Source organism: Danio rerio, chromosome 25 (assembly GCF_052040795.2).
Source record: "Danio rerio strain M-AB ecotype USA chromosome 25, GRCz13ab, whole genome shotgun sequence".
Taxonomy (NCBI): domain Eukaryota; kingdom Metazoa; phylum Chordata; class Actinopteri; order Cypriniformes; family Danionidae; genus Danio; species Danio rerio.
The window spans coordinates 1,780,001-1,794,173 of NC_141045.1; the positions used below are offsets into that span (position 1 = coordinate 1,780,001).

The 14,173-nt window shown below is 41.7% G+C and overlaps 1 protein-coding gene across 4 annotated transcripts in view; it reads right to left on the minus strand.

The window, feature by feature from the left end:
* Positions 1–14,118, minus strand: part of spg11 (SPG11 vesicle trafficking associated, spatacsin) — a 42,638-nt gene extending 28,520 nt beyond the window's left edge. For 3 of the 4 annotated variants that reach the window (XR_015525875.1, XR_015525876.1, NM_001194994.2), the window contains 16 exon segments: positions 13,686–14,118; positions 11,663–11,838; positions 11,356–11,571; positions 8,862–9,048; positions 8,487–8,624; positions 8,039–8,412; positions 6,885–7,030; positions 6,565–6,700; positions 6,265–6,420; positions 5,636–5,820; positions 5,295–5,471; positions 3,183–3,254; positions 2,948–3,075; positions 764–936; positions 465–675; positions 1–170 (listed from right to left, as the gene is read on the minus strand). The exon segment at positions 1–170 is cut by the window's left edge and continues 70 nt beyond it. Coding sequence is in view for 2 of the 4 variants with exons in the window: in NM_001194994.2 (NP_001181923.2) it covers positions 1–170; positions 465–675; positions 764–936; positions 2,948–3,075; positions 3,183–3,254; positions 5,295–5,471; positions 5,636–5,820; positions 6,265–6,420; positions 6,565–6,700; positions 6,885–7,030; positions 8,039–8,412; positions 8,487–8,624; positions 8,862–9,048; positions 11,356–11,571; positions 11,663–11,838; positions 13,686–13,909 (2,869 nt within the window). In the remaining 2 variants the exon portion in view is untranslated. 4 annotated transcript variants of the gene reach the window in all.
* Between the last annotated feature and the right edge of the window lie 55 nt (positions 14,119–14,173).

Genomic DNA, 14,173 nt, shown 5'->3' on the forward strand with positions numbered 1-14,173 from the left:
GGTGAAACTCCTGCTCCTGTGAACAGCAGAGCTCCTTCCCATCATGCATCACTCCTCCAGCCTGAGGAAGCGAAGGCTCCTTCCCATCATGCATCACTCCTCCAGCCTGAGCCAGTCTCCACAGCAGCTGCTGGAAGTCCTGCATCTCGGCCGGCACAAACTGCCCCTGTCTGAACACAACAGCTCATGTTAGCAGCTGATGACAGTGTGTGTGTGTGTGTGTGTTTGTGTGTGTCTGTTTGTGTGTGTACATGCAAGTTAGTATGTTTGAGTGTGTGTGAGTACATCTATATACACATGCAAATATCTATATGCATGTATATGTGTGTGTGTGTGTATATATATAAATGTGAATGTGTGTGTGTTTGTGTGAATGAGTATGCATGTTAGGCTGTGTGTGTGTATGTGTGAGTGACGATGTGTGTGTATAAATGTATGTTCGTGTATGTGTGTGCGTGTCCGACCGTGCGAGCTGGTCCAGGATGATGTTGCGCAGGTGTTCTCCACAGCGGGTGCAGGTGTCCAGGACGTGTGCTGTGAGCTGTGGCCAGCAGGGGGCAGCGCTGCTCTCTCGCTCACACACAGATGATGATGACAGCCATGCAGAGCAGCGGACCGAGTCATGCAGAGATGTCAGATACGCCCACAGCACCGCCGCGTCCCCTGAACACTGAGCTAACACACAACACACACACACACCTCTTCAACACCGAATTGATCGTGGAGTGTGTATCTGAATGTGCTGTGGCAGTGCTGGACTCACTGTGTGTGTGTGTGCGGGACAGCAGGATGTGCGTCTGCGCGTCTCTGTCCCAGTGTTTGACCCAGTGCAGACGCAGCGGATCCAGCAGAGACGTGGAGGACGAGTCTGAGTCCTGGAGGAGCTTCTCCAGCAGACGGCGACTCTGAGGGTCACAGCGGCTCACCTGCAGCACTCTGAACACACACACACATACGCATGCACGCACACACAAGAACACACACACATGCACGCACACCCAAGAACACACACACACACACACACACACACACACACACACACACACACACACACACACACACATGCACGCACACACAAGAACACACACACACACACACACACACACACACACACACACACACACACACACACACATATATATGCATGCATATACATAAGCACGCACACACACACAACCATGTACACAAACATACAAAAATGACCCCCCCCCCACCCCACACACACACACACACACATGACCAATGGCGCGCACACACACAACCGCAAATGCACATACACACAAATTGCACACGATCATGTGCACATCATGTACACACACACACACACACACACGACCGTGCACACAAACGCATGCATACACATGCACACAGGCACGCGCACACACACACACACACACACACACACACACGGCCATGCACACAAACACACACACGCACATACATGCGCACACACGCACATACGATCACACATGCACCCACATGCACACACGATCGCGCACACACGCACATACACACATGATTGCGCACACACGCACACACAAAAGCATACACATGCACACACACACACACACACGGCCATCCACATAAACACAAACGCATGCACACACACACACGATTGCACACACGCACATTCAATCACGCACGCACACACGACGGTGCACATAAACGCACATACACACATGATTGCACACACACACACACACACGGCCATCCACACAAACACACACACACGCACATACGCATGCACACACACACGATTGCACACACGCACATTCGATCACGCACGCACCCACATGCACACACGCACATACACACATGATTGCGCACACACACACACACACACAAACGCATACACATGCACACACACACACACACACGGCCATCCACATAAACACAAACGCATGCACACACACACACGATTGCACACACGCACATTCAATCACGCACGCACACACGACGGTGCACATAAACGCACATACACACATGATTGCACACACACACACACACACACACACACGGCCATCCACACAAACACACACACACGCACATACGCATGCACACACACACGATTGCACACACGCACATTCGATCACGCACGCACCCACATGCACACACGCACATACACACATGATTGCGCACACACACACACACAAACGCATACACATGCACACACACACACACACACACGGCCATCCACATAAACACAAACGCATGCATACACACACACGATTGCACACACGCACATTCAATCACGCACGCACACACGACGGTGCACATAAACGCACATACACACATGATTGCACACACACACACACACACACACGGCCATCCACACAAACACACACACACGCACATACGCATGCACACACACACGATTGCACACACGCACATTCGATCACGCACGCACCCACATGCACACACGCACATACACACATGATTGCGCACACACACACACACACACAAACGCATACACATGCGCACACAAACACATGCACACACATGCACGCATGCACACACACACACAATCCCGCACGCATGGACACAACCGCACATACACACGTTCGCACACACATACAACCGTGCACAGGCACGCAAACACACGAACAGACACACACGCACGTACACACAAGACACATGCACACATACACAAACACACATACACACATCAGAGAGCATACACAACCAAAGCACAACACAGCTCAAAATAAAACCATAATCCTATTTTGAATTCACCGTTTACACGGACATGATCATGTTTACAGTGTTTACAGTGTACAGTTGCAGATCTACACACACCACACTATACACACTATAATTACACAAAATGAATACACTCTATGATATTTGTTGAATACTCTAATATACAGTATGCTGGAGCCCTAAACACCTTCTCTGAGGACTCTGATTGGATGACGTATCCTTAGCCCCGCCCCTCGTGTGAGCTCACCTGTTGGCGTCCAGTCGTCTGGAGCTCCTGTTGGCTGGTTTGGAGCACAGACTCTCAATGGTGTGGATGAAGTTCACCTGCTTCAGCTCGTCAGCGGAGAGATGATGCTGCTTCTGCAGCTCCTCCACCTGACACACACACACACATAGAGAGACGTTACAAAGATCCAGTGTCTAGTTTTCAGAATCTGAGAGGTGAATCCTTGACTTAAAGCAGATGTGTCTCTCGCTCTCACCATGAAGGCCCTTAGATCCCGATCGGCTGTGTAAACACAGATGTTGTGCAGCTGCTCCTTTACATTAAAGCCCTGAAACACAGAGACACGATCAAGAATGTGTGTGTGTGTGTGTGTGTGTGTGTGTGTGTGTGTGTGTGTGTGTGTGCATGTGTTCAGTGGTGTTTGTGTGTGTGAATGTGTGTGTGCTCAGTGTTTAGGTAGAGTGGTGTGTGTGTGTGTGTGTACTTATGTTCAGTGGTGTGTATTTGTGCTTGTGTTCTGTGTTGTGTGTGCATGTGTTCAGTGGTGTGTGTGTGTGCATGTTTGTGCATGTTTTCTGTGTTCTGTGTTGTGTTGTGTGTGTGCAGATGTGTCTAGTAGTGTGTTCAGTGGTGTTTGTGGGTGTGTGTGTGTGTGTGCTCAGTGTTTGGGTAGAGTGGTGTGTGTGTACTTATGTTCAGTTGTGTGTGTTTGTGCTTGTGTTCTGTGTTGTGTGTGCATGTGTTTAGTGGTGTGTGTTCAGTGGTGTGTGTGCATGTTTGTGCATGTTTTCTGTGGTGTGTTTGTGTGTGTGTGTGTTCTGTGTTGTGTGTGTGTGTGTGTGCAGATGTGTCAAGTGGTGTGTGTTCAGTGGTGTTTGTGTGTGTGTGCTCAGTGTTTGGGTAGAGTGGTGTGTGTGTGTGTGTGTGTGTACTTATGTTCAGTTGTGTGTGTGTGTGTTCAGTGGTGTGTGTTTGTGCTTGTGTTCTGTGTTGTGTGTGGATGTGTTTAGTGGTGTGGGTTCAGTGGTGTGTGTGTGCATGTTTGTGCATGTTTTCTGTGGTGTGTGTGTGTGTGTGTTCTGTGTTGTGTTGTGTGTGTGTGTGTGTGCAGATGTGTCTAGTGGTGTGTGCTCAGTGTTTGGGTAGAGTGGCGTGTGTGTACTTATGTTCAGTTGTGTGTGTGTGTGTGTTCAGTGGTGTGTGTTTGTGCTTGTGTTCTGTGTTGTGTGTGCATGTGTTTAGTGGTGTGTGTTCAGTGGTGTCTGTGCATGTTTGTGTATGTGTTCTGTGGTGAGTGTTTGTGTGTGTGTTCAGTGGTGTATGTGCATGTTTGTGCGTGTGTGTTCTGTGTTATGTTGTGTGTTGGTGTGTGTGTTCAGTGGTGTATGTGCATGTTTGTGCGTGTGTGTTCTGTGGTGTGTGCACATGTGGTAAGTTGTACGAGTACGTGTTTAGTGGTGTATGTACAGTATGTGTGTGTTTGTGCATGTGTTCAGTGGTATGTGTGTGTGCATGTGTTTACTGGTGCGTGTTCAGTGGTGTGTGTATATGTGTGTGCGCGCATGTGTTTAGTGGTGTGTGTTCAGTGGTGTGTGCTTGTTTGTGCATGTGTTTAGTTGTGTGTGTGCGTGTGTGTTCAGTGGTGTGTGTGTGTGTTTGTGCCTGTGTTTAGATGTGTGTGTGTTCTGTGGTGTGTGTGTGTTTAGTGGTGGGTTTGTGTTTGTGCATGTATTCAGTGGTTAGTTTGTGTGTGTGTGTGTGTGCGCGCAAATGTTTAGTGGTGTTTGTGTGTATGTGGGTGTGCGCAAGTATTTAGTGGTGTGTGTTCAGTGGGGTGTGTGTGTTAGTGCATGTATTCAGTAGTTGGTGTGTGTGTGTTTGTGTGTGTTCAGTTGTGTGTGTGTGCATGTGTTTAGTTGTGTGCGTGCGCGTGTGTTTGTGTGTTCAGTAGTGTGTGCTTGTGTTAAGTGGTGTGTGTGTGTGTGTGTTCAGTGGTGTGTGTGTGCACTTGTGTGTGTTCGGTAGTGTGTGTGTTTGTGTGCTTGTGTTCAGTGGTGTGTGTGTGTGTGTGTTTGTGTGCTTGTGTTCAGTGGTGTGTGCGTGTTTGTGCATGTGTTCAGTATGTGGTGTGTGTGTGTGTTCAGCTGTGTGTGTGCGTGTGTCTGCATGTGTTTAGTTATATGTGTGCATGTGTGTGTGTGTTTAGTGGTGTGTGCATGTGCTTGTGTTCAGTGGTGTGTGTGCGCATGTGTTTAGTTGTGTGTGTGTGCATGTGTGTGTTCAGTAGTGTGTGCTTTTGTTCAGTGGTGTGTGTGAGCTTGGATTCAATGATATATGTGTTTAGTGGTGTGTGTGTGTGTGTGTTCACCATGTGTGTGAGCAGTGTTGTGGCCTGCTGCAGGTCTCGGAGGGTCAGGCAGGTGTGTGTGTGTTTCAGTCCAGTCCTTCTGATGTCCTGCAGTGTGTGTTCAGCGGAGCCGCGGCGGCGCAGGAGAGCCTGAGCATGAGGGATGCGTCTGCTGAGGACAGCGCGATGAACAACCTCCTGAAACACACAACACACACACACACACACACGCGCGCACACATAAAGACTGTAAACATATCCTGCATATAAGCTGTAACTGCTGTATTTAATGCTCTACATGGACTCATACATCTAAACTCTTACATGTGTGTGTGTGTGTGTGTGTGAGCAGTGTTTCTGACCTCATCAGACAGTGAGATCCACTGGTGCTCCTCCTCTCGGCCGGACGCTGCAGTGTGTGTATGAGCATCAGTGTGTGTGCGAGCGTCTCCTCCGACACCCCAGGGGAATCTCTTCAGAAACACTCGCAGGTCAGAGATGAAGCCGTCCAGAACACACACACACTGCTGCAGGTTATCATCCAGATCTGAGTGAGAAACAGAGGGAGAGTGTGTATGCGTGTCTGTGAATAGTGTTTATAGTGTGTGCTTGCGTGTTGTTGCTAAAAAGGTTGTGTGCAGTGTTAACAGTGTGTGTGTTGACAAGTGTGTAAGTGGGTGTATATGACTGTGTGTGTGAACAAGTGTTTATGCATGTGTATTGTTTTTAAAAATGGTGTGTTTGTGTGTGTGTGTAAAAGTGTGTGTATAGTTTTGTGTATTGTGTATGTTTATAGTGTGCATATGTGTGTGTGTGTGTGTAAAAGTGTTTCTAGTGCGTGTGCATGTATGTTTGTGTCTAAATATGTGGGTGTATATGAGTGTGTGTGTACAAGTGTGTATGGTTTTCATACAGTGTGTATATGTCAGTGTTTGTATGTGTGTATGGTGTTTATAATATGTGTGTATATAAGTCTGTGTGTGTGTGTTACCGTGCGCTCCGCTCAGCAGGACTCTGGTCTGTGTGTTCAGGAAGCTCATAGTGATGCTCAAGAGCTGCTCACAGAACTGTTGACTCTGAGCTTCAGTGTGTGTGTCTCGAATCGCAGAGCGCAGGAGATCCAGGGCAGGACACAGAGCTTCGATACCTGAAACACACACACACACACACACGCACACACACACACACACACACACACACACATATACTGAAGCAGATATTTTGTGACTGATCATATCTGATGAGGTTGTGCGGTAACTGAGGTGTTTTCTGCAGCGGGTGTGTGTCTTACTCCGCAGATGAGTGTGTGTGTTGGAGGATGACGGAGGAGGATCTCCTGGACTGAAGCCGGATGAAGAACTCAAGATGTTCTCTTTACTCTTCAGGAAGAAATCCACTGTGTCCAGCTGATGGTTCTTCAGACCCGCCTGAACACACACACATGAACAAACGCACACAAACACACATTCAAAAAATGTTCCATCTGTCATTTATTTTAGCATCACTAAGACACCACTGTTTTATATTAATGCATGGCGTGTATAGGGATTGAACAGCGCCCCCATGTGTTCAGATGGGGAAGTGGATGAGTGTGTGTGTGTGTGTGTGTACCTGCAGGGCGTGTATAGGGATTGAACAGCGCCCCCATGCGTTCAGATGGCAGAGTGAATCCACTGTTCCTGCGCTGCCGAACACCATCAGTCTGTTGAGCAGCTCATCCTGAGAAACGCAGAACAGCACCACTGACAGACCCGACGCTGCCAGAACAACAACAAAAGCAGGATCAAAATACAGACATATTTAATGCATACCTGACAACATTTGTCGAAATTCTGGGAGACTGGGGGAGGGGTGGTTGTACTACTACTGATGTTTGGAAAAGGTTTAAAACATGATTCAAAAATTCGCAACTCCAATTCGTAAGTTTAAAACACGATTGCAAAATTTCTCTCCTCCAATTCGTAAGTTTAAAACACGATTCAAAATTACGCTACTTCAATTCATAAGTTTAAAACATGATTCAAAAATTTGCAACTCCAATTTGAAAGTATAAAACATGATTAAAAAATTCGTAAGTTTAAAACAATACAAAAATGCACAAATCCAATTCAGAAGTTTAAAACACGATTCAAAAAAATCAAAAATCCAATTCAAAGTTTAGAACGCAATACAAAAATGTGCAACTACAATTTGTATGTTTAAAGCACAATTCATAAATACGCAACTTAAATTCAAAAGTTTAAAACACGATTCAAAATTTGCAACTCCAATTTATACGTTTAAATAATTTTGTAAAATTAAAACCCGATTTTAAAATTCGTAAATCCAATTCGAAAGTATAAAACATGATCTATAAATTCGCAAGTTTAAAACATTATTCAAAAATTCGCAACTCCAATTCGTAAGTTTAAAACACCATACAAAAATACACAAATCAAAATCAAAACTTTAAAACATGATTCAAAGATACACAAATCCAATTCGTAAGTTTAACAAGATTTAAAAATTCGCAAATCCAATTCGTAAGTTTAAAACACGATACAAAAATTCGCAACTCCAATTTGTAAGTTTAAAACATGACTCAAAAATACACAAATCCAATTCGTAAGTTTAATACAAGATTTAAAATTTTGCAAATCCAATTTGTAAGTTTAAAACACGATTCAAGAATATGCAAATCCAATTCGTAAGTTTAAAACATGATTCGAAAATATGCAAATCCAATTCATTTGGGAAAAATATTTTCAGAATCAAGAGAATCTTACTCTTTAGTAATAGACACAGGTTCTCCTCTGCTGATCTCTGCACAGGAATAGCATTAGCATCTGCACGATGATACGTCACACTTTCGTTCTCCAGATCCCAGTAGGCCAGAACCGTATTAGCGTTAGCAGGAGAAACGAACGTAATTAGTGCTGAAAACTCTGACACGTTGAGTCCTGCTGGTGTGGCTCCATCTGGCACATTAAAAGACATAACGGCGCCCCCTGTCTTCACGGAGGAATGGCAGAGTTTAGCTGTAGCGGCTGCGCGACGGCATTCGATGTGAGGAAAGTCTTTATACCAGGGTGAAATGTGAACGGGACGAACAGGAGCTTTAGTTTGATTGTAGAGCGCAGACAGACGAGACTCCCACGACCTGAAGATGACAGAATGAACATGTCAGAGCAGAAAGACAGAAAACAGTAAGTGTGCGGCTGGTTTAAACAGTACCGGTCGGCCTGCAGGGGTTTATTTAGTGCTGATAGACTGTGGGTGGAGCTGGAGAGACTGTCCTGATCCCAGGATTCAACAGGCCTGAGGAATGGACGAATGGGGGCCGCACGACAGTACAGGTGATCGGTATACACACTGAAACACACACACACAATAGATATACGTAAATAAAAAAAACAGCTGTAAATTACTTTTGTTTATATATACACACATTCACAATTATATATATATATATATATATATATATATATATATATATATATATATATATATATATATATATACTTAAAATTAGTATTATTAATCTTAACAATTTATTTATTTTTAATAAATTTAGGTTTATATCTATATTTGTTGGCGGTGTCTGTGCACCTGAAGTAGTGGTCGAGGTGTACGGCGTAGGCCTGGTTCTGCCGTGTGACGCTCACAGCCGTACTGAGATCAGCAGAGATCTGGAGCAGACAGAAGGAGGAGGTGGATGGAGAAACACCAGCATTGCAGCAGTATGAGGGAAAATCCACCTTCGCCAACAGCTGCCCGTCAGTGCTGTCAAACACATCTGACACACGTGATAAAGAAACTGCCCAGAACAAAACAGAAAATAAATAATAGCCTTGAGCGCCATCTACTGTTAAAAACAAGCCTAGAGTGACATCTTCTGTTCAAATCTAGTCTAGAGCGCCATCTGCTGTCACAAACTAGCCTAGAGTGCCATCTGCTGTTAAAAAGTAGCCCTAAGAGCCATCTGCTGATGAAATCTAGCCTAGAGCGCCATTCAAAACTAGCCTGCCCAGAGCGCCATCTGATGTTCAAATCTAGCCTAGTGTGCCATCTGCTATTACAAAGTAGCCTAAAACGCTATCTGCTGTTGAAATCTAGTCTGCCTAGAGCGCCATCTGCTGTTCAAATCTAGTCTAGAGCGCCATCTGCTGTCAAACCAGCCTAGAGCACCGTATGCTGTCATATAGTAGTCTAAAGTGCCATCTGCTGTTATAAAGTAGTCTAGAGCGCCATCTGCTGTTCAAATCTAGCCTAGTGTGCCAATTGCTGTTAAAAAGTAGCCTAAAGTGCTATCTTCTGTTGAAATCTATTGTAGAGCGCCATCTGCTGTAAAAAACTAGCCAGCCTAGAGCGCCATCTGCTGTTCAAATCTAGTCTAGAGCGCCATTTGCTCTCACAAACTAGCCTAGAGTGCCATCTGCTAGTGCAAAGTAGCCTAAGGAGCCATCTGCTGATGAAATTTAGCCTAGAGCGCCATCTACTGTTCAAAACTAGCCTGCCTAGAGCGCCATCTACTGTTCAAAACTAGCCTGCCTAGAGCACCATCTGCTGTTGAAATCTAGTCTAGAGCACTATCTGTTGTTGAAATCTAGTCTAGAACACCATCTGCTGTTCAAATCTAGTCTAGAACACCATCTCCTGTTCAAAACTAGCCAGCCTAGTCTAGAGCCTAGAGTGCTGTTACCAACTAGATTAGAGGGCCATCTGCTGTTAAACCTAGCTTGTCTGCTGTGATAAACTAGCCTAGAGCACCATCTGCTGTTCAAATCGAGTCTAGTACACTGTTTGCTGAAATAAACAAGTCTAGAGCGCCATCTGCTGTTCAAATCAAGTCTAGAGCGCCGCCTGCTGTTATAAACTAGCCTAGAGCGCCATCTGCTATTCAAATCGAGTCTAGAGGGCTGTCTGCTGTTATAAATTAGTCTAGAGCACCATCTGCTGTTATACAGTAGTTAAGAGCGCCATCTGCTGTTATAAAGTAGTCTAGAGCACCGTCTGCTGTTTTAAATTAGTCTAGAGCGCCATCTGTTGTTCAAATCGATTCTAGTGCACCGTCTGCTGTTATAAACTAGCCTAGAGCGCCATCTGCTATTCAAATCGAGTCTAGAGCGCTGTCTGCTGTTATAAATTAGTCTAGAGCGCCATTTGCTGTTATAAAGTAGTTAAGAGTCCCATCTGCTGTTATAAAGTAGTCTAGAGCACCATCTGCTGTTTAAATCAAGTCTAGAGCACCATCTGTTGTTATGAAGAAACCTAGAGGGCCGTCTGCTGTTAAAAACTAGCCTAGAGCACTGTCTGCTGTTTAAATCTAGCCTAGAGCGCCATCTGCTGCTAAAAACAGGCCTAGAGCTATATATATGTGTGTGTATGTATGTGCTCATATGTGTATATGCTGTTATAAACTAGTCTAGAGCGCCATCTGCTGTTATAAAGTAGCATAGAGCGCCATCTGCTGTTCAAATCGAGTCTAGAGCACTGTCTGTAGTTATAAAGTAGCCTAGAGTGCCATCTTTTGTTATAAATTAGTCTAGAGCGCCATCTGCTGTTATAAAGTAGCCTAGAGCGCCATCTGCTGTTCAAATCTAGTCTAGAGCACTGTCTGTAGTTATAAAGTAGCCTAGAGTGCCATCTTCTGTTATAAATTAGTCTAGAGCGCCATCTGCTGTTATAAAGTAGCCTAGAGCGCCATCTGCTGTTCAAATCTAGTCTAGAGCACTGTCTGTAGTTATAAAGTAGCCTAGAGTGCCATCTTTTGTTATAAATTAGTCTAGAGCGCCATCTGCTGTAATAAAGTAGCATAGAGCGCCATCTGCTGTTCAAATCGAGTCTAGAGCACTGTCTGTAGTTATAAAGTAGCCTAGAGTGCCATCTTCTGTTATAAATTAGTCTAGAGCGCCATCTGCTGTTATAAAGTAGCCTAGAGCGCCATCTGCTGTTCAAATCTAGTCTAGAGCACTGTCTGTAGTTATAAAGTAGCCTAGAGTGCCATCTTTTGTTATAAATTAGTCTAGAACGCCATCTGCTGTTATAAAGTAGTCTAGAACGCCATCCGCTGTTCAAATTGAGTGTGTGTGTTGAAGGATACATGAGAGTCCGCTGTTAAGGAGGATGAAGAGAGCTCCTCTGCACAGCCGGCAGTCAACACACTCCTCCACACACTCCACACCGAGGCGGCAGCAGGATATGGGCTCCAGTGTGTCCTCCGTTAGTCTGAGCTGCAGTAACACACACGTGTTCACCAGCAACATACAGCGGCCCTCAGAGAAACACAACAGCCTCACAGACGCCACAGCACACATGTCTGAAACAACACACACACACACACACACCTTTAATATTTGTATTTAAAGTGCATTGTTACATGTAATGGAGGTGATGTTCAGTTCTCTTACCGGCGTGTGTGTGTTTGATGATCTGAAGCAGTGTATTAGAGGATGTTTCACACACCAGCTCCGGCTGATCATCCTGATCCACATCATACATATGCAGAGAAAACTCAGAGTCTAGCAGCAGCAGCTTTGGCTTCACACGTGCACCGCTGCTCACACTCACATCCTCCCACAAGAAACTGGAGAGTCAACACACAAATGCATATGATCAGGAATACAGGGAAACACACTAGTTAATAAGTAAATATATAAATAAACAAATAAATAAATAACATGTAATAAATAAATAAAAAAATAAAAAATAACAAATAAATAAATAAAATATTTAATAAATAATAAACAACTGAAAAAGAAATAAAATAATGAATAAATAAATCCTAAATAAAAAATAAATAAATAAATGAATAACAAATAAATAGATAAATCCTAAATAAATAAATAATTAAATATTAAATAAATAAATAAACAAAATAAACAATTAGATAGGAAATTAATAAATAAACAAAAATGAATAAATTATAAATAAATAATTAATACATATTAAATAAATAAATAATATCTAATAAATAAATAATTACATAAACAAAATAAATAAATAAATAATACACAATAAACAAATTAATAAATAACAAATAAAATAAATAAATCATAAATAAAAAATAAACAAAATAAATAATAAATGAATAAATAATACATAAATAAATCATAAATAAATAAAATGAATAATAAACAAAAACTAATAAACAAATAAAATAAATTAATAAAAAAATAAATTAAATAATAAAAAAATAAATTATTTAATTAAATATTGAAAAGACAATTAAATAAACGAAATAATAATAATAAAAAATAATAAATAAATAAATAACATATAATAAATAAATAATTAAATAAAATAAATAATAAATGAATAAAATAATAAATAAATAATAAACAACCGAAAAAATGCTAAATAAAATAAATCATAAATAAATCATAAATAAATAAATAAATAACAAATAAATAAAATAAATATTTAAAAGATAAATCCTAAATTAATAAATAATTAAATATTAAATAAATAAATAAACAAAATAAACAATTAGATAGGAAATTAATAAATAAACAAAAATAAATAAATAATAAATAAATAATAAATAAATATTAAATAAATAAATAATATCTAATAAAGAAAAAATTACATAAACAAAATAAATAAATAAAACACAATAAACAAATTAATAAATAACAAATAAATTAAATAAATCATAAATTAATAAATAAACAAAATAAACAATAAACAAATAAAACAAATAAATAATACATAAATAAATCATAAATAAATCAAATAAATAATAAACAAAAATAATAAACAAATAAAATAAATTTATAAAAAAATAATAAATTAAATAATAAAAATAATAAATTATTTAATTAAATAATGAAAAGATAATTAAACTAAATAATAATTATAAATAAATAATAAAATAAAATAAATGAATAATAATAAATAAATAAATCTTGAAGATATAAGAAAGCCTCACAGTGTAATAAATGCACCTTAAAAATTCTTTTCAATATTTATTATTTTGCAATAGTCTGAAGTATGTAGTGTGTAGTATGCAGAGTGTGTGTGTGTCCAAAGTGTGTAGTATGTATAGTGTGTGTGTAATGAGTGTTTAGTATGTATAGTGTGTGTGTGTGTGCATGTGGTGTGCTGTATGTACAGAGTTGTGTGTGTACAATATATAACATGTAACACAGAGTATTTACAGAAAGAAAGTCAGTGTGTAAAGTATGTAATACTAAGTGTGTGTGTGTCTGTACAAAGTGTGTAATATGTACAGTGTGAGTGTGTGAACAAAGTGTGCAGTATGTACTGTGTTTGTGTGTACAGAGTGTGTATGTTGGTGTATAAAGTAGTATGTACAGTGTGTGTATGTGTAGACTGCAGGTCTGCTGTAGTTTGCCCGGTTGAGGTGTGTGTGACTCACTCTACACAGGTGTGCTGTAGTGTATGCTCAGGTTAAGTGTGTGTGTGACTCACTCTACACAGGTGTGCTGTAGTGTATGCTCAGCTCTCCTGCTGTCGCTGATGTTCCTCAGACTGGTTTCCCCCTGCGCGTTCACGCAGCACAGCAGTGACGGGCCCGCGCTCAGCTTCACCCTCCGCCAGTCTTTCAGCCCCACACAGAGCTCTCCATCCGCCAACAAATCCACCTCCAGCACCGCCTGAGCTCCAGCATCACTCCTGCTCAGAGCCTCCAGCATCCTGAAGATGGACAGCAGACGAGGAGGAAGAAGAAGAGGAAGATCAGCTCAGGAGCTTCCGCCGATGAGCGCGCATTATACAATAACAAACAGCACACTATGGAGATAAATAATAAACAGTCCTCGAAGATTAAACTGCAGGATTTAATCTGAAATACTGATACTGTGAGTTTCCGATCTAAACAAACCACAGCTGACCATCACATGACAACCACATGATCATAGCTACAGCAGGAGGACCAATCAAACCGGAAATAAACACTT